The 24,973-nt window shown below is 34.1% G+C and overlaps 1 protein-coding gene across 1 annotated transcript in view; it reads right to left on the minus strand.

The window, feature by feature from the left end:
• Positions 1–474: 474 nt before the first annotated feature.
• The window catches only part of Glut4EF (Glucose transporter 4 enhancer factor), a 91,526-nt gene continuing 67,027 nt past the window's right edge, over positions 475–24,973 (minus strand). The window contains exons 5-8 of the mRNA XM_034985544.2: positions 12,944–13,038; positions 10,450–10,608; positions 9,976–10,063; positions 475–9,569 (exon numbers count right to left, since the gene is read on the minus strand). Of these exons, the coding sequence (XP_034841435.1) occupies positions 9,408–9,569; positions 9,976–10,063; positions 10,450–10,608; positions 12,944–13,038 (504 nt within the window). The 3' untranslated portion in view covers positions 475–9,407. The remainder of the gene's footprint in view (positions 9,570–9,975; positions 10,064–10,449; positions 10,609–12,943; positions 13,039–24,973) is intronic.

Genomic DNA, 24,973 nt, shown 5'->3' on the forward strand with positions numbered 1-24,973 from the left:
AAATATTTACTCAAAATACGGCTCTTACTTGAGTCCTACTAACTCCATTAGCCAGATACCCATAGGTAAGTCCTATAACCTACCTACTTATGAAGTTTAATTAAAATCGGGAACCAATGGATCTTGTATCCTTTTTTTGGCGACAGACGAGTCGTGTGGCAAAGGAATATCCCATCGTCTCTGCGTCATATGGGTTGTCGGCTGATTCTATGCGGTAAGTGGAAAATCCTATGAGAGGCGATCATTGGCAAATCTTAAATAAATATTTGAGACTCTCCGTTCGTTGCCTAGGTATGCATTCGCACATCTTTCATCCGATTGAGTTAAAACAGTTGTTGTTACCTACACATTCTTTAGGAATTGCAGAAAGGTTTCTGAGATTGTACCATCAACGAAGAATATAGTCAAAACAGATCAATAGGTGGCGCGCGAGACGCACTGAATTAAGTTAGTGTAATATATAAAAAAACAAAACAATTTTTAAATCTAAAGTTTATATTTTGTAAATATACATATCAATTAATAACATGATAAAATAAATAAGTATAAGGTCAAGAATTGTTCCATTGTACATACGATATTTTTTCATTGATACATTTGTAAAAGAAAAAAAATGATTTTATGTTTTGATAGGTAGGTAGGTAGCTAAATAAGTGTAGGGTTTATACATCATTTACTGTGTTCATCGTTAGTTTTACAGATTTTCACATAAAATACTACTTAAGTAGGTTATAATTTTTTTTTTTAATTTAAGAGAAAATAAATCAATCCACAGTAATACCTAGGTAGATATATACCTACTATTACCCTTTCATAATAATATAAATATTTTTCAAGACATAAATTCTTTCTAAAATTAATTGAGGTATAATCTAGACAAAAATAGTCCATTTAAAGTAGGTAAGTAAATAAAATTATTATGGAATCAACATTTAACTATTTTTTATCACTGCATAACATTGCATATTATGAGATTATGAGTATCTATACTTACTTCCCAATCCTACTGGATTAAGATGAAATAGATAAACATTTGCAAGCTATGGTAGATAAGAGAGCTTTCTTGTTGCACTTGTCTATAGGTCTACAAAACGTTTTGTGATGTTCGCAATATAGATAAACAGTACCTACTGGTACGTAATATTATTATCATGTTCCAATAACTATACACTTCATAAACAATATACGTAATTACGAAAAGTTGATAAAACATTTTAATATGTATAGCATAGACTATTCAATAATTTGGAACAGGTTCTAGACCTTAGCATTAGGTACAGTATAAAATAACATCACCTAAATCTAATACGATTTCTGTAAATATAAAACACGCTCACAATTCGCTCAACATTAAATTATAAATAATAATCTAGAAAGATTAATAAATAGAATTATAAATATCACAGTAGATCAACTGCCAGCTAGTTTCTATTCAATTTCATTAGCTTGTTTTAAATAAGTAAATTTTTAGTATAAAATCTACGGATATTTTCAAAACGGCATGTGGTAAAAAAGCAACATCTAAAAGACTGAGCTGACAGTGTCGGTAAAAACTGCTGTGATATTGACAACATGTAAGTATGCCTACATATCCTATCAAAGTATAAAATAACATTTCAAACAAATATCCTTTGATTGAATATATTTTTTTATTTAATACTTAAAAGTAATGGTAACCATGAAACCGATTAAAACCGATGCGTTCGACGATATGCTTTTTAGTTTTTATTAAGAAAACATGCATATTTCCAAGTAGGTACAGTCCTATTCTCACTTAAAATCCACGCTGATCCAAGCTTACAATCAATCCTGAGCTATTCAGAAATGTAAAAATATCCTGCAACATCGATATGGGCCGCTGATTGACGTTCCAGTTATCCTACTCATGTACCTACAAGATAAGTAAAATCATACCACTGCTATTAAATACTATCGAGTATCGGCAGAATTCCAATACGCATTTAGTTTCTCGTTCCTTTGTACTTTGGCAAAACTAATTCAGTACAGTGAGCGTTAGGTACAGTAAATAAAATGTATAAATAAATACAAAATTAATTTCCGTGTCAAAACGAATGCGTATCTTCCTCATGCATTTATCATATATTAAGTGCTTACAGTGGTACCTAAGTACCTACATAGAAACAGGAGACATATTTTCACAAAAGACTGCCCACATGTAAAATATTAACACTAAATTGAATGGTTTCAACTGCTCACACGCGTTAAGTTTGCATCAAATCATAACTTAATATAATTATTTACTTATTATAAAATATTACATTTTACAGCAAAATGTCTGAAATAATATTTCCATAACTCTAACAATGTATATTTTATGCAACCTACAAAAGCGAATAAGGTTGATAAAAACTCAATGAAAACAATCATAAAGTTGGATGGGAAATATTATTTCCAGTTAAAAGAGATTTTTGAATTTACATATTTACATGCTTGATTAAAACATAAACCATCAGGACAAAATATGAATTTACTTATTAAGTATTAATATGGATATATACACCACTAATTTTTAATTAGGTAGATATTATACTATACTTACCTACCATAAAAAATCTGCTTAGAATTAACACCGTTGTGCAGTTTGAAAAATTTAACGCGAGTTTCGAGAATATAACTAGGTAGGTACAGGTACCTATAGTACAATTGGTCAAAATATTTTTAGCGTACCTACGCGCGTTTCCAGGCCGTTTCGTTATTTTTTTAATTTCACTATTATCATTACAGGTACCTAATTCGATAATAGCATCAATGATTAATTATTCATAGCGTACCTAAGCTTTAATAACTTTGTTTAATTAAAGTAAAAAATAATCCGATTGCACATTACAAACAGTGAACCTTTCCTTTATTCGTAATTAAAAAAATATATAATCGGTACCTACTTAATTAAAAAGTAGTTGTGTATATTAAGTACTTACTGTCATACCTACAGTTATGAAAGGGTACATCCCTGAATTTTTGCAATGTAAGATTGGTATTGATAAGGTTTTAAAAATACCCATGCCCATACAGAATATTGCTACTTAAATTGCTACTTTTACTAAAAATTGCTATATAAATACTCGCTGACAGTTTGACACGTCATTTCAACAAGCTCAGAAGTGGAATCTTTCACTACTGTACCTGAATTTCACAAAAAAATAATTTTAGAGGTATTAACAAAAGTATTCCCATTGGCTTCTCAATATAATAAGATTTACATCAACTAAGTACTATGACGTATTATATTCTGTTTTAATACTATAAAAATAATAATTATCTACTTACATGTAAAAATAACAAAATAAAGTGTTTAATGTAGACGGATCTCTAATGATACTTTTCAGCACATAAACACTACTAATCTTACAAATAAATAAAATACACTCTTTTACCATAAGAATTCATAAACGTGGTTCAGTTAAAAACAAAAAACATTACGAAAAAGACTTAGATGGGACTAGGGCTCGTATCAGATCACTCCAACACTCTGCCACTTTCGTGATGTGGAAATATGTAAGTAAATTACGTAATATTCGACCAAAGGCTACTTGACTCATATCTAATTCCGTCCAATAAATGATTATTTATTATAGTATTTTGCTTAAGACAACGAAATATATCAATAACAATTATTAAAAACGCAGGATGGATATATAAATCCAATTTAAAAAAATACAGTTTTTATTTTTATTTGAAACGCAGAAAACGCTGTCAGCCATGATGTGACGTCATTAATATGTAAACAAAGAAATGTCATCCCTATGTCACGCGGGGACTAACGTAGTATCTATATATATAAAATTTAGAGTCCTGACTAACTTATACATCAACGCACAGCCTAAACATCTAAACAGCTGGTTCTAGATACATGAAATTTTGTGCGTGTGTTCTTTGTAGGTAAAGAGAAGGTATCCACTAGGAAAGGATTTTTTGAAATTCCACCCCTGAATGGGTTAAATGGAGGTTTGAAATTTATGAAGTCCACGCGGGCGAAGTCACGAGCATAAGCTAGTTTTTATATATTTCTAAAAACTCATAGTAAACGTAAAAAAATATCGTTTTCTCTTTATAAATTGAATAAGTTATTAAGTAAGACTTACAACAAAGTGATCTTTGCAAAAATAAATTTGGGTTGAAGTCGTTAGTCATATAGGATAGGATCCCTTTAAGCAAGTCTTTGCGTGTTACGTATATTTATTTCACTGGGCACTCTAATCCACAACTTTCCTGTGGTCTTTATCGATGCGTTTTTTACATTCTCGGATGATACAATAACGATAATTACTATATTTTTCATGTAAACTAGTATAGAAGTCATGTTTATTAAACTTTGGGAGGTTATGCTGTTGTTACAAATGCATGACGTCAGAGCACAGATAATCTATCGGCCAAACATGGCCGACAGTGTTTTCACGTGGCTAAGAAAAATATATTTTTAAATTAAAGTTTTACGGTTTTAAGGGCGCAAAAAAATATAGTGTTAATTTTTTTGATATAATAGGACAAATATTAACCATTTAAGACCAACTTAAAAAAAGTGTCAAGTAGCCTATTAATAAATTCTAAACGTTGTTTTAATTGGAGGCAGATTACTTAACTTTGAGAACGTGGCAATTATTGCGGTCAACACAAGCTCAATCGCAAGCATTCCTCTTGTTTTGACAAGGTGGTTCTTCAGACGAAACTATGTTTTCGAATTGAACTACGAATGATTTTTGAAAACATAGGTCCTCTAATGAAGTTTTATGTCTTTGTCATTTGTATGGGGTCACGAAAAAGAGAGAGCCCTATACTAATTTTTCTCCGTAGAAAGAGTACAGTAAGATGTAGTGTATTAGTCAATATGAATGATTGCGACAAAGTTATGTAATCTGGAATTTATTTTTTGATAACGACATTATTTTGTAAAAATACATCGTACATTGATAATAATATTCGATTGGTAGGTAGGGTAGATCGATTAAGTATTAAAAATTAATCTATAATTTTCTGGATGGGCGAAAAAATTCTTCTAAATTATGCTTTTTGTACTGACATGGTAAAGTATCAATTTTTTTTACTATTATTATGACTTTGGTGCTGAGTGTATATAATATTGAGCAAAATTTTGGCTAAATAAATTAATTGTAATACGTAAACTATGTACAAATTACTTACAAAAAAAACTGTCTTTATCTAAATCCACTAAAAATATAAATTCTTAACTATTTAGAAAAAAGGTAGGTCTAGAATAAGATAGTATATTTATTACATAAATCTAATAGCTTCAACATAAATTGAGATCTGCACATTATAACCAAGCAAGTTAGCACCACTTGGTGTATGGATTTTGAAAACTATCAATAAAATATCTTATTTCAGGGGAGTCCAACTAAGATTTATAATTTTTTTCAGCTCAATGTTAGTAATTGGCAATTGATATTCGAAAAAAAACCGGCCAAGTGCGAGTCAGACTCGCGCGACGAGGGTTCCCTACTACTGTCGCATTTTTTCGATATTTTGCACGATAAATCAAAAACCATAATGCATAAAAATAAATGAAAGTCTGTTTTTTAATGTACAGATAAAGCCCTTTCATATGATACCCCACTTGGTATATATATTAATCTTAATTTGAAAGTTGAAAATACTAATCATTTGTTCATGAACACATTTTTCTTTGTGATGTAACCACAAATTCACGGTTTTCGGATTTTTCCCCTTACGTGTGCTATAGGACCGACAGACAACAAAGTGAAACAAACGTTTTTCCGTTTGAGGAACCTACGGAACCCTAAAAAACCGAGTTAGATTTCTTACAAATTATACTAATTTAGCTATTGTTTGTAAGAAAATACAGTAGGTACGGCGGAAAAAGACCTTGAACTAAGTCCTTGGTTGTTAAGAGAATCTTAGTGCCTCGGTCGTGCAAAATAAAATGACCTATGCAAGTAGGCACCTATATGTATTACGATTTCATTGTACTTAGAATTATTAAATACTACAAGTGTATGACTTCAACTTAAAATATCACTAATATCTATCTATAATGTATTAATTTATATCTAAGCCGCAACTTACACCTAGATCCTTACAATATGGCAGTTGTCAAATTGCTAGCTGAGTTGTTGCCTAACCTAAGTGATCATTTGGTTTGGTAGAGCGCGGAGTTTCGTTGCGTCAAATTAAAGTTATTCATTACAGACAACAATATCATGATGTATCACAACCATTATTGCAATGAATTACTTAATTATGTAAGTATTTGGTAATATTAGCAGGTACACCTTGCTTATTAAAATATACTATGGATTATGATGTAACATAAGGAGAAAAACGAGTTGTTTTGTAAGCATATAGGTATCCATCCATCGACCTATCTTCCTCACCCATCGATAACCTTCTCGATTATGTTGAAGAATTTGGCAAGAAGTGTGTGTTATGTATTTATTGAGAATCATAGAAATTGTACAGACGCTACGTATATTTACGTCCATGTAGCAAATGGCAGTATGACATCGCATTTCATGCGTCATATTACTTATTTTGAATGTATAGCCTAATTATTGCATAAACTTTACTTTATTTAACTATAGAATACTGCAAAGAATATTAACTTTGTAAACATACCTTAGCACAGGTATTTAAAGTAAACAACTAGACGTTTTATACATTTTTTTCAGACACCTACAAAAGATACACACACCTATAGTACATTAAAGTATTTGTAAATGGTTGGCAGTGAATTAAATATCTTAGTTTCTTGAATGTTTATATTTTTACGGAATTTATTTAATGGTGTTTATACTAAATGTAGATCATTGCCATGCTGGTTTGGTACAAAAGATTTTACTTGTATTTGACATTACAGGGTAGCAATCTTCAATATACTTACAATCCCTGGATACCTCGTGTAAACGCATAATTTTTAATAACAGTAACTCAATATTGTGACCTATGTACTTAGCTGAATAAATTTGGCTTTTTTCAATTTTTTTATGTCCATCTGAGCACCAATAATAATGTAGGTACTGAGAAGAATGTTTCAAAGCGACATAATAGGTGTAGAAATAACTCGAATTTAAAATTGGCACAGAAGAATATTATAATTTCTGAAAAATATGCGTTTAAATTTTTTGTTAAAAAACTTAATACAAAGATACGTTTCAAAAATATACTAATTCAGGTTTATTTTACCGCAAAATCGAAGTTTGCTAACTGCTATTCGACTTCGAAATACCGCGCCTTGTATTTATTACCTATACAAGAAAAGTATGTAGGTACTTATTAGAACGTTATATTTTACAATAACATTGTGACGTCGTACAAATAATAAATAATCCGTTTAACGATCACATTAAGTAACAGTAATTAAAGCAATATAATTTTATTTTATGTACATATCCGAACAATGCTTTGCTTAAATTCCTTAATATATTAATTATAATAATCTATTTACAAATAAATTTTTTATATCATAAAATTTACTTAACAAATAATATTGCAGCTCGCAATCGCCTTTATTCATTAAGCTTGTCTCGTTTCCTTCTTTTATCACATTTTTCGTCTTCGAGTTGGAAATATGAGTTGACTGGAACGGTTTTATTTAATAATTAGGTATGCGTGATGGCGATCTCTATTGTAATGTTGCGCTTTGGCCATGCCCGATGTGTTCACAATACCTTCATTATTATTTATTTATTTAATGACTAATTATAATTTACCTTTATATAGGTATATAAACCCCGCTGTCTTCTTCATTAAAACATTGTAAAGTTATCACAACTCCTTGTTCAGATTTTCGTAGCTCGTAGCCCGTAGCCAATGCAACCTCATAGTTTAATAATACGGGTAACTAGATAACTAGACGTTACCCTATACTCAATCCTTACTAGTCATAGCCTGGCTGTTCACACACTCGTCATTGGTCACACTTCATCGGCAGTCATCAGTAGGTGCCCTCACTCGCAGTTCGCGGCTTACGCTGAGTATTGTCTCCTTGTTCGTATAGGACCAGCATGTATACAATACAGATATGTTCATAAAAATTTAAGTCTAAATTTGTGTAGTCTTTTAGTCGAATCTGAGATAACTTACGGTACTAAGTCATATATTACTACATGTTTTAATTCATTATTACCTAATAATTCAGTCGAAATATATAATTAGTGATTTATATCACTGAAGTTTATTGCGACTGTAGGTTGCTTTACCTAGTCGACTTTGATTTGGGGCGTTAGTTTGCACCCGAGGCATATGCAGCGTGAAAACATTGTTACAGCTGGTCGTAGAAGCTACTCGATAAAGCACTTTTGAAGACGTGGACGGAATTCACTGACTTCATTTTGATACACTATACGAACATCAACGAAGCCCTCATAGATCAATTAATTATTGCTGACGTTTAAAAAGTTTAAAAAATGTAAGGGAGTTTACACAATGTTTTTAAAATCATAACACTTCTTACTTCTAATTATATTCTGCGATCTTCTCTTCCATGATAATAGATTAATTAAATATCAAAATAATATTCGCAAATTATAACACCTATCTAAAGCAGCGTTCACACCAATAAACAATTTCATTTTTCCTAATGTTTGGCGGAAATAATTGCGCTTTTTGTGAGTGTTACGTTCCGTCTTTCCCTGAAAAAATATTGTGATTTGCAGCAAAAATATTTACTTCCAACTCGATATTGGTGTGAACGTGAAATATTTCTAATAAAAAATGTGCTATGTTAATTTTAGGTAGGTATTACTAGATGACATACTTGTCCTTTTACTAAAATAAACGTTTAGAATCTAATGAATATCTAGGTTTTGTATATTATTGAATCCTGGTATCTCTATTCTTTAACTAAGTATAGCTAACAAGAGTCGGTAGAAAATAGTGAAAATCTTACTAGTCAACGACTATTGCTTATGTTTATTGTACGAGGTAGGCGCGTGCAGCGTACAGTGGATATATTGTAACAATTGTTTTCACTCTACAATGCATTGTCAGTCTAACCTTAAATCTATGTCTCTTAAAACTATTATTCACAGTCTCCGACCGATGGCGATACACAGTCGTCTTACGCATGTCACAGTAAAGGCAAATCTACCGCGCTACAAAAATACGTGGGCACTGGGCAATGTCCCGCAGTCGAAATACGAGCAACACTCACAGAGAAAAAAATATGTCTCCCTTTAACATTATAACTATTCATAATAATATATTTACTCCGTAAATAAAACCTCATTCGTTATAATATATTTTCTCGACTTAGCCTATTTAATCACGTCCCGCATACGGAATAGTCCTCGTCTGAGGAATACTTTTGCATCTGTTCGAATCCGAGAAAAGGAGAGCTTCACTTTCAGTAGCGAAACCGTTCACTTAGAGTTCATCACAGCACTCGTAGAAGCGAGCGGTCGCCGTGCCCGCTAGTCTCCGAAACGCGTGCACGCTTTCTTCCATTTGCACTGAGTGCACCAGAGATCGCGTTGATCCATGCCGTACACCTTACGGCACTTCTTGTTGTCAGAGCGCGGGCGCCGGCCGGGGCTGCCGGGCGAGCTGTTTGCTCCGGTGAACTTTAGGTGCTTCTGAAACAGATACATAAAAACAATGTACTACATATACAGGGTCTAGCTGAATCCACACAATTTTTTGATGACTTACGTCAGAAGCCGCTGAAAGATAACTGATAACCTCGACTCTGTCCAGAGTGTACGAATGAGAAGATGAACAGTAATAATTTATTTATCGGCAAACACGACGTACAATGGTTTTGTTTTATTGGTGTGGGCGCAGCTTTAAACTTATTTTTTATTTTACAAATTCCACGTATCTATCTAGTAGGCTACGTGTATATGATGAATGTACCTATTATAGACATGGTTACACAACTTATCCCATATTTGAAAATTAAACAAAATAATAAGTTCAAAACTCGGCATGGATTTATGGAATTAGCCAGGTTTTATTTCAGAAAATAAAATCAAAACTTACCGGTGAATGCGAGTTTGACCAGGAATGCGTTGCGGGAATGCTTATAGGCCGCGCTGATCCATTTTGCATAGTTGATAATAGGCCTTGCCTGAAATAAAAATATCATGGTTAAATCTAAAATAAGTATTACTTATTCAAAATATTTTGAGTTAAACTAATATTTCTGTCATACAAAAAAATCGAAATGTACCTTTATTCAGTAATTTTTGTGTCAACATTATTTAGGTATCATTTAGATGAACTGAAGTGATTTAGGCATTATTTAGGTGAATACCTCCATAAAGGAATCTTCTTGTTTGTTTGCGGAGGGAAAAGGGTTTGAAGAAATCCGATTTTTTTGTTTATGTGGGATTTCTACCCACTAAGTCCCCCTCCTCAGCGACTGTGAAGAGACTCCGGGATCTTCTGAGATCTCATTAATGCCTCCGTCGCTTGAAGATCGTTGGCGTCGTTCTGGAGAATGTGTACTCGTACCTGTAGGACCCGACCAGCTGCCTTTGATAGTCAGGGTCTTCGTGCGGTGGACGACACATATCTCGGTGGGACAGGGTGGGCGCCGGCGCCGGCGCAGTGACTTCACGCTCCGTGTAGTAAAACTCTTCCTCATGATCACTCTCACCTTCTTTCTTGGGCCTAAAATAATATAATATAACAGTTTATTCATCTGTGTTATTTATAAAACTAAAGTTACGAACACGAGAAGAAAATAATCGTTTTAAACTTATTATTTAACTGGGAATAGTATAGAAATTAGAAAACAAAAAGGCTATAATAAATAAATAAATAAGTATAGAAATTAGAAACCTTGTATTTATTAGAGCCTTATAGCTCGTGCACTTATCTACTTAATATGTTCAAGAATCTACCAAGTAACAAAAAAGCTTCAGTGGACTAAAATTAGATTTGAGAGATCGTTTTTTATAGCTCGATCAAAATTACCATTTAAATCTCACTACGATTACCGGTCCACCACTGAGAACGGGTCTCGTCTCAAAGTGGGAAGGGTTTAAGCGATAGTCTGCCACGCTGGTCCAATGCTGATTAGCAGACTATGGATATTTTGTAAAAAATTTGACGCAAATACCTCTATCTTATAGCTGCTCATAATGGACTAAGAGCCAGTGCGTGTCAGACCTTCGTTATTTTATAAAAGCTGAAACATTCTCTGCATGGTGTCCCCGACACTGAGACGAACGTTTTCTTCGATCATGGTGGATTTGGGAGATAAAGGTGTAAAAAATCTTACGTCAAAATTTATACTTTGACGTAAGATTACGTAGAGATAAACTTTATATGCAGTTTAATTTTTTTATATTTTATTCAGAATAGTATCTATTAGAAATCACGTCATGCATTGCATTTAGTATCATGGCAACTCCCTGCCAGACACCTTTAAAGTTTAAAAGTTTAAGGGTGTCTGGCAGGGGGTTGCCAGGACACTAATTGACTGGCAATGCATAATGTGATATCTAATACTATTTTAATGAAAATATAAAAAAATAGACTTCATACTTTGACGTAAGATTTTTTACACCTTTATTACCATGGTCCTAGCGTCCAAACAAACGTTCCTCCCAGTTTTGGGGACAATACGCAGAGAAACTTTCAGCTTTCATAAAACAACGAAGGTCTAGCACGTGCTGGCTCTCTCTATATAATTAATACACAACTAAGTATTACGCAGCTCGTAATACGAAAATTTTAATGTCATTCAAAATGTACCATTTAAAATGTATCATTAAAAATATGTGATATCAGACGAACCCAATCATCGATCCGTTGTATAAGGCCAGGGTCAAGAATATATTAATTGAACTAACAGATGTTATCGGCAAACAGTAGCAGGACGGTGTTATGTAAGAACGGACGCGACCTTGCGCGTAACGAGCTCGGCCAGGGTGTAGTGGACAACCTTGTCGCGAAGCCTCGTCGCTTCCGGGTCACTCTAGCTCCATCCTTCTTTTCAAACATCTCTTATTGCATTTCAATAAAACTTATTTGAACAGGTTTTTGTCGCGTGTGTTGTTTAAACTATAATTACATTTTTATTTCTGGATACGATGTAAGTTTGTATTTTTGGCAGTTTGCTTTACAACATACGTTAAGTAGGTACCTATTAGTGTGAGCTTATATAAGTAGGTATATTGAAATTTAGAACAGTGTGCATTTTAAGTCGCCGTACACGACCAAATAACCATAATAAATACCTAGTAATATACTTATTTTATTTACAGCCGTACTCAGAGTCGCTAATCGTTACTTAAGATTGAGTTAAAACGAGACAGATTTATGTGAGAGATATAGCTCTGTCTCGTTTTAACTAAACTTAAGTAACGATTAAGCGACTCTGAGTACGGCTGTAAGTGTTCTCTTTTCGAAATTGATTAGTATTAGTTTGAAAAATAGAAAAAGTAGCTTTTTTATTTAGTTAAGGCGCTTATACAGTATAACATACGAGATAAGTATGATCTTCACCCATCTGATGAAAGGTATTTTTTATGAATAACTAATCGCTAAAATTGACGATCGAAGGCTAAAATCTAATGTTACTTCCTATGCTAGTTTTAACTTTAAACCTATGCGGAACTCTATGGTAAAACTGACTTTGATCGATTGATGGTAATTTTTCTATAGGATTAGATAAACAAATTAAATAGCTGCTAGCAAGGTACTCGTTTAACTCAACATTTGCCCTTTAGGTATTTAAAGAACTTCAATGTCGTCCGATGTTATGTAATGGCACGAGTTACGTGCGCGAAAGCGGAATGCATAATATCTTGCATTATCGATTCATATATAGGTACCTATATTTTTGTTGGCAACCGCCATCCAGCGCGTGCAATGCCTCAACCCATATTAAGCCCGAAGAAGATTAAAGTTCAAGGTTTTACTTTGTCGCATGCGCTGTGCGCACCAACTGTACGCAATAAACAATACTATCATCATAAGACTATGAGTAGGTACATACCCTAAATGTGTTTGTCTGATGTGAGCCTCGATGGAAGTACACGAACCGGTGATATAACCGCAGCCTCTCCAAGTGCATTCGAATACAATGTTGATCTGTAACAAACAACACGTAGAGTTAGTTTTCTATGGAGATTGAATAAGTGAAATGTTGAATTCGTTAGAAAACCTCAATCAGTACTTATAAGTTTGTGAAAAAGTAGAGCCTTGAGAAGTGGCTGTCGACAGATATTGCATAACTTTACTTTAAGCAAATAAAGGACATTCCTTATCGTGTTTAATATAGAACGAGGCCGTTCCATTTCATTTGTGATGTGTTTCACAAGAAGATTTAGTACCGTTGAAATCACAATGTTAAATTGAGCGAAGTATCGTACGGAAACGACTCTAGGTCGCGTCGCGGCCTTGCCGATGTCGCAACGCCTCACTCCCTCGGTAGACTGCTGTTTGTTGCCACACCCGCCTCGCGCGGTGCGCCTGAGACGCCACCACTCGAACGTATGTAACCGACTATGTCAGTGATATCTTGAAACCACTATTAATAAAGTGAATATCATGACAAATATTATTTCGTTAACCTGAAAATTAACAAGATTTAGTAGTACGTTTCATAATTGTTTAAGGTGATAAAATGCGCATTAAATCTTTTGAAACCTTTCATCAGGCATTGGCATTGAATTAAAATACATTGACATTATAGGCAATGTCACCTACGGGCTGCGACGGTGACTGGTTATCTGTTCGTTAATGCGAGGCGGAAACAATTCAGTTTCCCAGCGCGTGTAGTGTAGATACACGTGTTTTGCAATGCGAGGTGAGTTAGTGAGTAATGAATACGTGTATAATGCTATGCAATAGCTACACAATGATTATTATATTTAGTATCGATAGCGACACGAGGTGAGAGCGCGAAGAGACTGGCTAGCTCGGCCAAATTCGTAAGCGACCTTCTGCTCAATGCCACATTACGACAATTAATCCGATTGCATCGCGAAAGCTTCTTTTTTTAAAAACGAGATCCAGTTTGTAATTTAGCTTGTATTGACCAAATGCATCGAGCTGCTCGATAAATCAGGCTATTCTTTAATTTCTTTCGTAGCTTGGCGTAACCAGGGAGATGTGCTACGCTATGCTACGCAGCTGTAGCTATAATATGTATAAATTCATGTAATAATAAATAAAGCTTACCTCGAACTTCTTGTTAATGAATTATTAGGACGTGAATTCCTGAATACCGCAATCATTTTAATAATTTCATCAAATACAAGTAGTGGCAGCCATTTTAACAAGTGAATTTTCTCCGTTATTTAAATTGGTGAGGCAATTTTAGATCGAGAATAAGTTTATGAAATAGAATTTATTTATCTGTTCTGATCAGTAGTTCAGTACTCAGCTGCAATTGGTTGCAATAGATTTATAGTACGTAATGGTACGTTTGAGAGATAAATAGGTTGCACGAGTTATGTCAGGGACACAGAATTGGGGTGCGCGGGTGGTATGGCACCGTTGCTACCGCGCGCCGGGGACTGAAGCTATATCAAGTGCATTTAGAACTGGGTCAGGTCAGGGGTGCGGGGGGAGGAGCTATCTAGGTCAGAACACCACGGCCAAGGGTGGTGTATGAAGGTTGCGCTACTCCTTTGTCTCCGTTTCGCGGAAACTATGTCCAGAGGGATTAAAACATTTATCATTAAAATTTTACCCAGCTAAATAAACAACCACAAAGTTTCAAACGGGTCTTTAGCTGGGTATATCGTTGGCGCTACTTAAAATAGTCTTATTTCGAACCGCAGATGCATATTGCCGGATGATCCTATATGAGATGATATATAGATATACAGGATAGATCCTGGCTACTAAAAGGGGCAGCTGTGAAGTAGTAATTTAACACGGAATTACCAATATAATATTGTGGCCTATGGAAACAATGCCGACAGGTCGTGAATCATGGCAATGTTACGAGTAACTACATACAATCACAAATCACAATATGTACATGTCCGCTTAAATATTCGATAGAGGACATACCTAGTAGGTACGTACCTACTCCTTTGATTGTCATTATGCAAAAAATACATAGTAGGAAGTAGGTAACATTAATGATAGAAGATAGGTATGGTATAATGTAATATCCCATAAATATCCTCGGCGATTACTGTCCTAACTTGCTGTAACTTGTATTTCATAAATATTTGGTATACCTAATAGCTATAACCTATCTACGTTTAAAAGAAAGGAAGAAAATTTGTTTGTTGTTGGTGAAAAAAATAAAAAAATATGCTATTAAATCATATAATATTTAACATTAAATATAAGCAGGTTCTTGTGCATATAAAACTGTTTTCATAGATTTGTAATCTCAACCAATATAGGTCATTTTATAAAGAGAGAGGTTTGTAAATTTGGATGTAGGAGATAATCTCCGAAATTACTTTTCCGACTTTAAAAAGTATTTGAAAGGTGCATTATTATTCCAGATAGACATAGGCGATAGATGTTTATTTATGTATGTTTATCAAATTACATCCCAACAAAGCCGGCCGAATTAGCAAGTAGCGGAATAAAATTTGACATCTGAGGTCGTATCACAATTATGTGGTTATATCTCTTTTATTAACATCGTTATTACTTAGCCTTGCAAATGTAAATGTCAAACGAAATGCAGTTTACCTTTTGTGAAAGGAAATGTGAAACCTTCAACAAACTAAAACTTTAACAGTGAAGGAAACTATTACCTATACTTACTGAGCCTCAGAAAAGTAAATTGTACTCGTAATAAGTATATCAACTCTTGGAACACATTGAACTTTTCGTCAATATTATAGTGTCTACAGTCAAACTTTATTCCAAATATGGAATTATAAAAAATATGAAACACCACTGCCCTGCCATATTGGTTTTTTTTCATAAAATTTGTGTGTTGTAGCCAGTGTCACCACTCGGGATTCTAACGATATCTGTTCAGGCATTTAGAGGTTTTGGTGGAATTAGGAAACTCACATATACATACATACTTGAACCCTGAAAATATTACACTCCTTTTTTGGACAGTCGTGTAAAAACTATATGAATCGTTTTGTTAACATACGTAAAACCTACAGCCTAATATTTTATGTGAATGATTCGCCTTCCCCTCGCAACAGAGAGGGTGGGAGTGGAGGGCCCGTCCCTCGCTGCACCACTGACCTAGTTCATACCCTCCTCGATATTACAGCTAACACAACCTGGGTTCCAACAGGCGAGTTTATTAATCGTTACTATGCTTGTTTTAACGTTTTCAGTCCAGGTTTTCAGTATTTCTACAGATTTAAATATCTTTTTGGATTATAAGGCTGCTAGGTACTTAGAGAAATGGTCGCGGAATCCAGAAATTGTGTAAAAATAATATAACAGACTAACGGATAGTAATCACCATATCGACCTGTCCCTGACTGACCACACCCGTGACCACGAATTCTTATAAACTAAGTAGGTATTAGGATTTGCCCGCGGTGTATAAAATTTAATTTACGGCCTATGTTACTTCTGGATAAAGTAGCTTTCTAATAGCGCAAGAACCCAAGAAAGGGCATCATTCACAGTAATGTTATTGTTTGATTAAAATAATTAAAAAAAAAAGTTTTGAAAACTTACACTCGCACCCTAACAAAAGAAGACTTAGGTTTTATAATATTTTTAAGTATAAAAATCTGTTCAATTTATTGAAAAAATATTTATTGATTTAAATAACAATATGTTATATAGCCAAAAACATCAGTAATTTTGTTTGTTATATGTATAAATGAAATTATATAACAGTTGCGCTAAATTAACTCCGCGCAACATTTCAAATCGTCTCTACAGTCTACTTACTTCTGCAACCTGCAGTCATGCACTTATAAATACTTTTATCTCATAATGGCCGTCCCTGGCTAGTTTCACAGTGTGTTGTATGTACGGCTTACACGTGCCGAGTTGTTTCTTTGTGTGCAGTTTAGTGCAGTTGGATGTATACAGAAGCTATGTTTGCTAGTGAGTAGTGACGTTATATAGCTCGTGGCAGTTAGCCGAAGAGCGAACACGAGGCAACTTTAATGGAAGTTCTACATATTCCATCTCATAGCAGCTCGAACTGTCTGTTATGACTTTTTCTCTACTTATTCTGTTCCTATGGATTCGAAACTTTCAAAACTTTGATGTTACGATACGCTTTGTCGATCACAGTTTGATATAATAAAATCGAAAATTTTCTTCTGTGTACCTAAGCCATTTTGGGTGAATTTAATTATTTTCGGTATCTGGTTTTCTAGCTAAGATTTGACTTCATGTAGGTACCTGAGTAGGTAAAAAGCTATGTAACTGAACGCAGATAATAAGTTTATTTTATTTATTTGATACGATGCCAGCGATAAAATGTAACAACATTTTATAATAGTTAAATAATACTTATAACATCCATCAATATTATGGGCATATTAGACAGCATTGCTAAGTTGTCTTAGGTTCAATTGGTTGTTGTTGGTTTATTCAAGTGAGTGCCTCGGTTGCCAAAGATTTAAATCGATTGCAACGTTGCTAAGCAGAAAGTTGCGGAAAAAGCCAGACACGTGTAGCCCCAGTGGAGGGGGGCTGAATAGTCGACAAAAGGTCGTGGCCAAAGGGTGGTTGGAAACGGATTCTTTATACATACAATCTAGCGCTATATCATGCTATAGGTATGGCTGCATTATTTAACTTATATGTATGATATATATGATACCTATTTGACAAACTAAATTAAACATGTGCTAAGAAAATGAATTAAGAAATTTGCTCTACACACATAAAGTTCTATAATATCATATAAGTCATGGCATAGGTACTGGTAGAGAGATAACTGTTACAGTTTACCATACTGTTTATCTTGTACATATATTATTGAGTACGTTTATCCTACCGTAATCCTACATAACTTTTTAAAACGTAGGGATAAGTCAAGTACCTAAAGTACACTGTACTTACAGTGATAATACTAGGTATTTTATTACATTTGTTTCTTTTTAATATTTGATCTCTATGGCCGAGATAAAAAATATCTACAACGGGATCTTCCATCTTCAATTGACGTACCTAGTTATTGCGTTTCGAGTTTATTATTGTAGATTATACTTATTATATTGTTCGTCATCAAGGTTTTCATTTGGTTTTAAAAGCGTGTATGTAATGCAATCCGACATTAAATGCCGGTTTGTTATTGCGCCGTCTCTTTCTTTGGCGGAACGAGATGGCTTATTGATTTGTTTTCATTGCATCTCTCTTTAGCGCGTTAATGCACATAAGTCTGTTTCGTTTAAGTGACCTTCTCCTTATTTACTTTAACGCAACTCTGCTTGTTTTGATGGTATCCCGCTCTATCTGTAGAGGGAACGAGGAAGACACCATTATTTCAGATGGGTTGAATAGAACTCGGCGGCAGTTTCTAGCGGTCTTTTTATGCAATTTGTGGTATAAACGCGGACAGCACTTGCCGTTAATTATGCAACATCCATACCTCGCGGGCTTCAGCACATTCAGCCAATTGCGGATGTCCACAAAGCATTTAGTGTCTTCACCAAAGATGGTGATTTTCAAAAATAAAAAAACTGAAGTCACGAAACAGAGATGGAAGTGATGATTATTATTAAAATTGATTAGTTATGTTTGATATTTATCATTGACTAGCTGATGCCCGCGACTTCGTACGCGTGGATTTAGTTTCTAAAAATCCCGTGGGAACTCTGATTTTCCGGGATAAAAAGTAGCCTACGTCACTCTCCAGGTCTTTATCTATACCCATGCAAAAAATCACGTCAATCCGTTGCACCGTTGCGACGTGATTGAAGGACAAACCAACACACAAATACACTTTCGCATTTATAATAATGGTACTGATTATAGCAGTAGTTAATTATCTTTGATAATTAATTAATTACGAGTAATATTGAAGAAGAAGGAGGATATATAGGTAGGCACAGGCCTACCTTGTTGGTTGTTGGTTTCTTATTGCGACTTGCGTACATCATTGTGGTTAGATCTACCAGTTCTGTCATTTGTTTGATAATTTCTCTGATAATGAGGTATGTCTCATGATAATTTAATCATTTTCAAGAGAGAGGGAAAGAGAGAGTGAGCCCGCAAGGGCCAGACCTTTGTTATTTTGTAAAAAGTGAAAGTTCCTCTGCGTGTTGTCCCCAACACAAGGAGGAACGATCCGCGACTATAAAGTTTGGATTAGGTATGGTCGCTTTGGCAGATTTGGTATTAAAGATGTAAAAAAATCTTACGTTAAAAAGTGTTTTTTTTTTTAATAGTATTAAAATCACGTTATGCATTGCCAGACACGTATTGTCGTGGCAACCCTCTGCCCTTAAACCTTAACAAATTATTATGGTAAGTATCTGAAAAAAAAGGTAAAGTCATTCCCGGAGAGTAAACCCAACTCACTACATCAATATGCAGCAACATTATTGACGTGACGAATTGCCCTGCTGCTGCCGTCACGCGCCGTAGCCATTGTATGGTGCGCGCAAAACTAGTAGTCCAATCTGAATACGAGGCATGTGACTGCGCATTGTAAAAAACAGATCTCAGCCGGGCTTGTATATTTAATCCTTAGTTTATGATCTGAAGAAATCGCTATTTATTACGATGCAACTGTAGATTGGACTTTTTTTGCTTGTACTTTATCTGTTTAGGACAGGAGGAGGGCAACGCTATAGTTCGATCACATCTCACGTGGCAGTTCATGCCTCGGATTTCTAAACAAACGAACCGAACCTAAAAAGTTTACAAACAAAACCTTTTATGCCTAGATTTGCTTACGAAAATAAGAATAAATAGAGACGTTTCCGCTCTTAACTTTAGGTACATGTGCATATGATTAATTTTTCGCACTTCCTTCTAAGATTTCTATCTAATTACCTACTGATTTGAGTAAAGTTATTTAACTTTGCATATTTATGATAATATACCTACCTCTGTACAAAGCCTTTAACAATAACGATGAATAAAATATTCGAGATAAACAAAGGAACAAAGAATAATTTATTGCATCACTGAAATTGTTTTAGATCAAGATTCGTCAATAGATATTTCTTTACAAATATAATATGTAGAACATGCCTCCACGTTTATTTAGTAAGTAGCTACCTGTGAATCTGGCAATGCCAAATCAGCAGGCTTTATTTATATGGCATTAGTAGTAGTCTTGTCAAAATTCTAGAAAAAATATCAATTTTTACGTATTTTTAGGGTTCCGTACCTCAAAAGGAAAAACGGAACCCTTATAGGATCACTTTGTTGTCTGTCTGTCTGTCTGTCGATCTGTTAAGAAAACTACAGGGTACTTCCCGTTGACCTAGAATCATAAAATTTGGCAGGTAGGTAGGTCTTATAGCAGACATTCGGGGAAAAATCTGAAAACCGTGAATTTGCGGTTACATCACACAAAAAACTAAAATTACATTGTGGTCATGAATACTATTAATTAGTATTTTCAATTTTAAGTTTTAATTTTTTCAAAAGTAAGATAACTATACCAAGTGGGGTATCATATTATGAAAGGGCTTCACTTGTATATTCTAAAACAGATTTTTATTTATTTTTAGGTATAATAGTTTTTGATTTATCATGCTAAATGTAGATAAAATATGATTGTATTACGGAACCCTCAGTGCGCGAATCTGACTCGCACTTGGCCGGTTTTTATATATAGAGAATATTAATTTTTTACGTAATTTTTTCAAGTAGATAGGTACTTAATACTTTTTATAAATACATAATACATATAGATTAGATACATTTAGATTTTTAAATATTACAATACATAGCTACCTACCTACTGCAGAGCTTATTATTTGTTTTGTAGGTGCCTATACGACAAAGATACTCGTAGGATATAATCTGAGTTACCTATTGGATAAAAATAAGATGGCATTATAACCAAAGGAAACAATGCACACAGCACATCGAATGCTCCTTGCACCCCGTGACTAGGGGGCTCCGCGCGCAGGTCACTGAACTGAGCCTCTACGTAGCTACCCTATTCCATCCATGATCAAACCCATAATAACTAGCCGCGTCGACAAAACATTAACAAGTGTAATTTTTTGATAGAGGAAATTCTACTAATTTTTAAGTTCACTTCCTGTAACCTCTCTTTGATAAAAAAAGTAGGTAGGTAGATTATTAAGAACAAAAAAAAAACTAAATTGGATTTATAATGATTTTGCTTGCATTTGCAAGACATGCCGAGGATTTTAGGTCGCTTGAACGAAAATGTCGATTTACTAACAAAAATGTATGTAAACCTATTTTTTGTAATTATCTGCCGATATTTATCTCAATAATAATAAATAATTAACATATCTAATTTTGAGCCTCCTGCTACTACAGAGTACAGACCATTAAGGAAATTAGCACATTTTTACAGGGCAATCTTCTTCGTGCTTCCTTCAAGCTACTCTACACTGAAGCACAAGCTACTCTATACTGAAGTGCAATGATGGTTTGGCATTACAAATAGCCATTTAAAACAAGAGAAGAGAAGAATTAAATATTGATAAGACGTAGCTTACCAGTTGCATAAGGGTTGGTAGGTTTATATCTGTTTGATAAGTATCGCAATCTGGTTATCCAGAGCTATAGTTATCTTCATAAATAATTTTGAACGTTGAATTTTCCTAATACCGATAGTGTTGTGAACACAACAACTATGTAAACAAACAGATCATAGACAAGGCACTGGGTCTGTGGTCTACTCAAAAGACATTGACAGTGACAGTGATACGACATATAATGTGACAGCCTGACATTAGGCAGGAAACGGACTAACAAGCTTCAGATGAATTCAGCACGTAACGTTAACGGACTTTTACATTACATCGATTTAAACACACAAGTTAATAAAGGAAAACTCAAGATTCCACAAACCCAATTGCGACAGCCAAGAAGAACGAAGGTTCGAAACTTACCAGCGCCTAACCAACAGCCCAAGGTACAAACAAGTGGTCCTTCGAACAAAGAAGAAACTCTTCGATCTTCCAAGAAATCGGCAGAAAATTCGCAGCAGAGTGGACCCAGAAGCATAACGGTCGTCCAAGCCAACTTCTGGAGTGAGTCCGTTCCTTTATCTTATTTCCTAACAATTCCTAATTTCTACAATCTTCATATCAATATTGCCTCATTTCCGTTACGTACGTGGAATATTTCCTCATAGTTAACTAAAAACCATTATTGCATCCTAACATTCATAGAAAACCATAATTACCAAATTACAAAACGGATTGCTTCAAATCCGACCGCAAACGAATCCTCTGTTTTCCCCCTTATTGTGTAAGTTTCGAGTTTCAACAAAGAATAATGGGGCCGATTCTCTAGGCGGTTTTCTAATTTTAAAATGTCTAATATTAGACTTAGAAAGGTGTGTTATTCTGAAAACCCACTTAAATGACAGGTCTAACCTAAAATTGAATTTGACAGCACTAAACTATTCAATTTAGATTTTAAAGAGCAAAAGTTATTCTGTTGCACGAACTAAATGCCTAAATTAAGAAACGTCAACCTAAAATTTTCTAAAATTAGAGTGGACCTCGCGAGGTGCCCACTAAATTTAAAGAGTCTGCTTAAATGGCAAAATGGACGTGTTTTGAAAGAAATATTTTTATTTGAGTTTAGAATTGTTATATTTAAGATAAAAAAGTGTCTTTTAAGTGTTTTAATTTAATTTAAACTTTATAAAATGGAAATATACGTGGTTTCTCTGGCTCGTCGTTAATTCGCAAAAAATAATTAGGTTGGTTATCTACTTTGTTGTCTAAGAGTATCAGACACCTCCACAGACATCCTGGCGGCTTCAGCAAGGCAAACCTAAGATCCTTAAGTCTCCTTATTTCTTAACTAGCAAGTGGCAGCTGTTCGAAAATACTGTGGGACTAGGATACTTTTCTGTAGGTACTTAGCTTACCTACCTACCTAATAAAAGTAGCCTATAAGTATATCCTTCACTAGTATGTGTCCTTGTGAAAAATCTCTGTGCCCAACTAGGTTAGATGCATAAAGGAACATACCCAGAGACAAAAACTTGCATAGGTAGCTACCTAAATATTAGTGTGAACATAAATCTTTGCCAATTAGGTATGCCAAGGTAAAACTTGATGCCTTGTTATCATTATCAATGAGATTAATTCCTACTACCTACTACTTATTGCTAAACATATCAAAAATAAAGCAGAATAAGTGTGGTGGTAGAGTAGGTACTTATAATAAAGGTTAAGTTCTAAAATCTTAATGAGTTCACTTAAAGGTTTATTTATAGGCTAAATTAACAGATTTTACATTTAGTTATGTCTTATACTTACATACCCCTAGTATTGAACTAAGTACTTGAGTAGTACCCAGTTACTTCTTTATTTTCAACTCAGTAGATACCTGCTTGAAAGACTACCTATTACATGCATAAGTAGGTACTTATACTAGCTACAGTACAGTATAGATAACTACAACTAACTGACATAGCCTGGGTTCACTTTAATCATCTGATAAGTTTTAGTTGAGAAGTACCTAGTAGATACATCTTGTAATTCCTAAACATATCATGATAGGATCTTGTTGAGTTTACCTATATAGGTATACCCATACCCATATGGGTATCACATTTCAGGACTAGCTGACCTGCCTGAGTTGTACCTGCCCCAGCTTTGTTCGGGTGGAATAAGTACCTATGTAAGTATCTGAAAATTATGTCGTAGTGGTCTATATAGGTACTTAAAGTAAACGTTCCTTACATGCAAATTCTCAAGTTTTTAAACTCAGCAGCTTAATAAATTACTAGACTCAGGAGTCAGCAGCTTATATGCTGATGTCAGTCAGTCAGTTTATATTTTTACATTTACATAATATGTACTGAAGAGAGAGAGAAAAGCTAGGACTTCTCCATAACATCCTCAAAAATGTGTGAAGTCTGCCAATCCGCACTTGGTCAGTGTGGTAGATTATGGCCAAAACACCTTATTCTGAGAGGTGACCCGTGCTCAGTAGTAGTGACCCGGCGATGGATTGATAATGATGATGATGATGATGATGTACCTACTGACCTAGCTACCTGCCTTTAGGTCACAAGAAGTATATAGGGTACTTCTAGTACCTAAAGTGATCCTATAATGGTTCCTTTTGAGGTATGGAACCCATAGTTAGAAGAGAAATAACGTCAAAAAATAATTTGATTTCTTTTATCTTTTCTAGATCTATTTTATTGAAAACGGACTAAAGTTTTCTACACATTCCTATAATTCTACAAATTAATACAGAAATCTATAGACTCAACCTTTATTTAGTTTGAAATCTATAGATCTCTGACTTTGCATAGACTTAAGATACTGATAAAAGAGACAGAGTTATATCATTGGCATAAATCTGTCTCGTTTTAACTGAAACTTACGTCAGAGCAAAGTCAAAGTATGCTCTCTATACATATCTGTGCTTAAAGTATTATGTTTTAACTATGTCTAGTCTGAGCTAATTCAAAGTATAAGTACTCTATAGATTTTAGCCAAAGAATATGCAAACCTCAAAAAATGATTTTATAATTGTTATGGTGAAGACTGCATTGAAATTGATATAAATAGGGACTGAAAACTAATTTTGAACTATTTATACCTATAGATTATAAATTTCATTTTTCAGGTAGTACTAGTACAACTAAGTCATACTACAGCTGCTCAGTATGATGAAGGCAAGAATTTCCTAACAAAAGCAAGAAAACTTCAATCAGATAATTAACAATTACTTTTATTAAATAAAATAATAAAATATATACATATGTTTCATTCTGTACTGTACATAATTAATATTTATTTCAATAACATTTAAATAAAAATTAAGTTTAGGAAACAACTGTTCATTTTTGGTAGATGAGTGACGGAACATCTTTTTAACTCGCAGACTCCATATACTTGGTTTCATGAAATGGACTGAAATAAAAATTATCAACGTTGAAAGTTTGTTATGATGATGTGTTGAAAGGTTTAATGTATCC

The sequence above is a fragment of the Maniola hyperantus genome, chromosome 4 (genome assembly GCF_902806685.2).
Source record: "Maniola hyperantus chromosome 4, iAphHyp1.2, whole genome shotgun sequence".
Taxonomy (NCBI): Eukaryota; Metazoa; Arthropoda; class Insecta; order Lepidoptera; family Nymphalidae; genus Maniola; species Maniola hyperantus.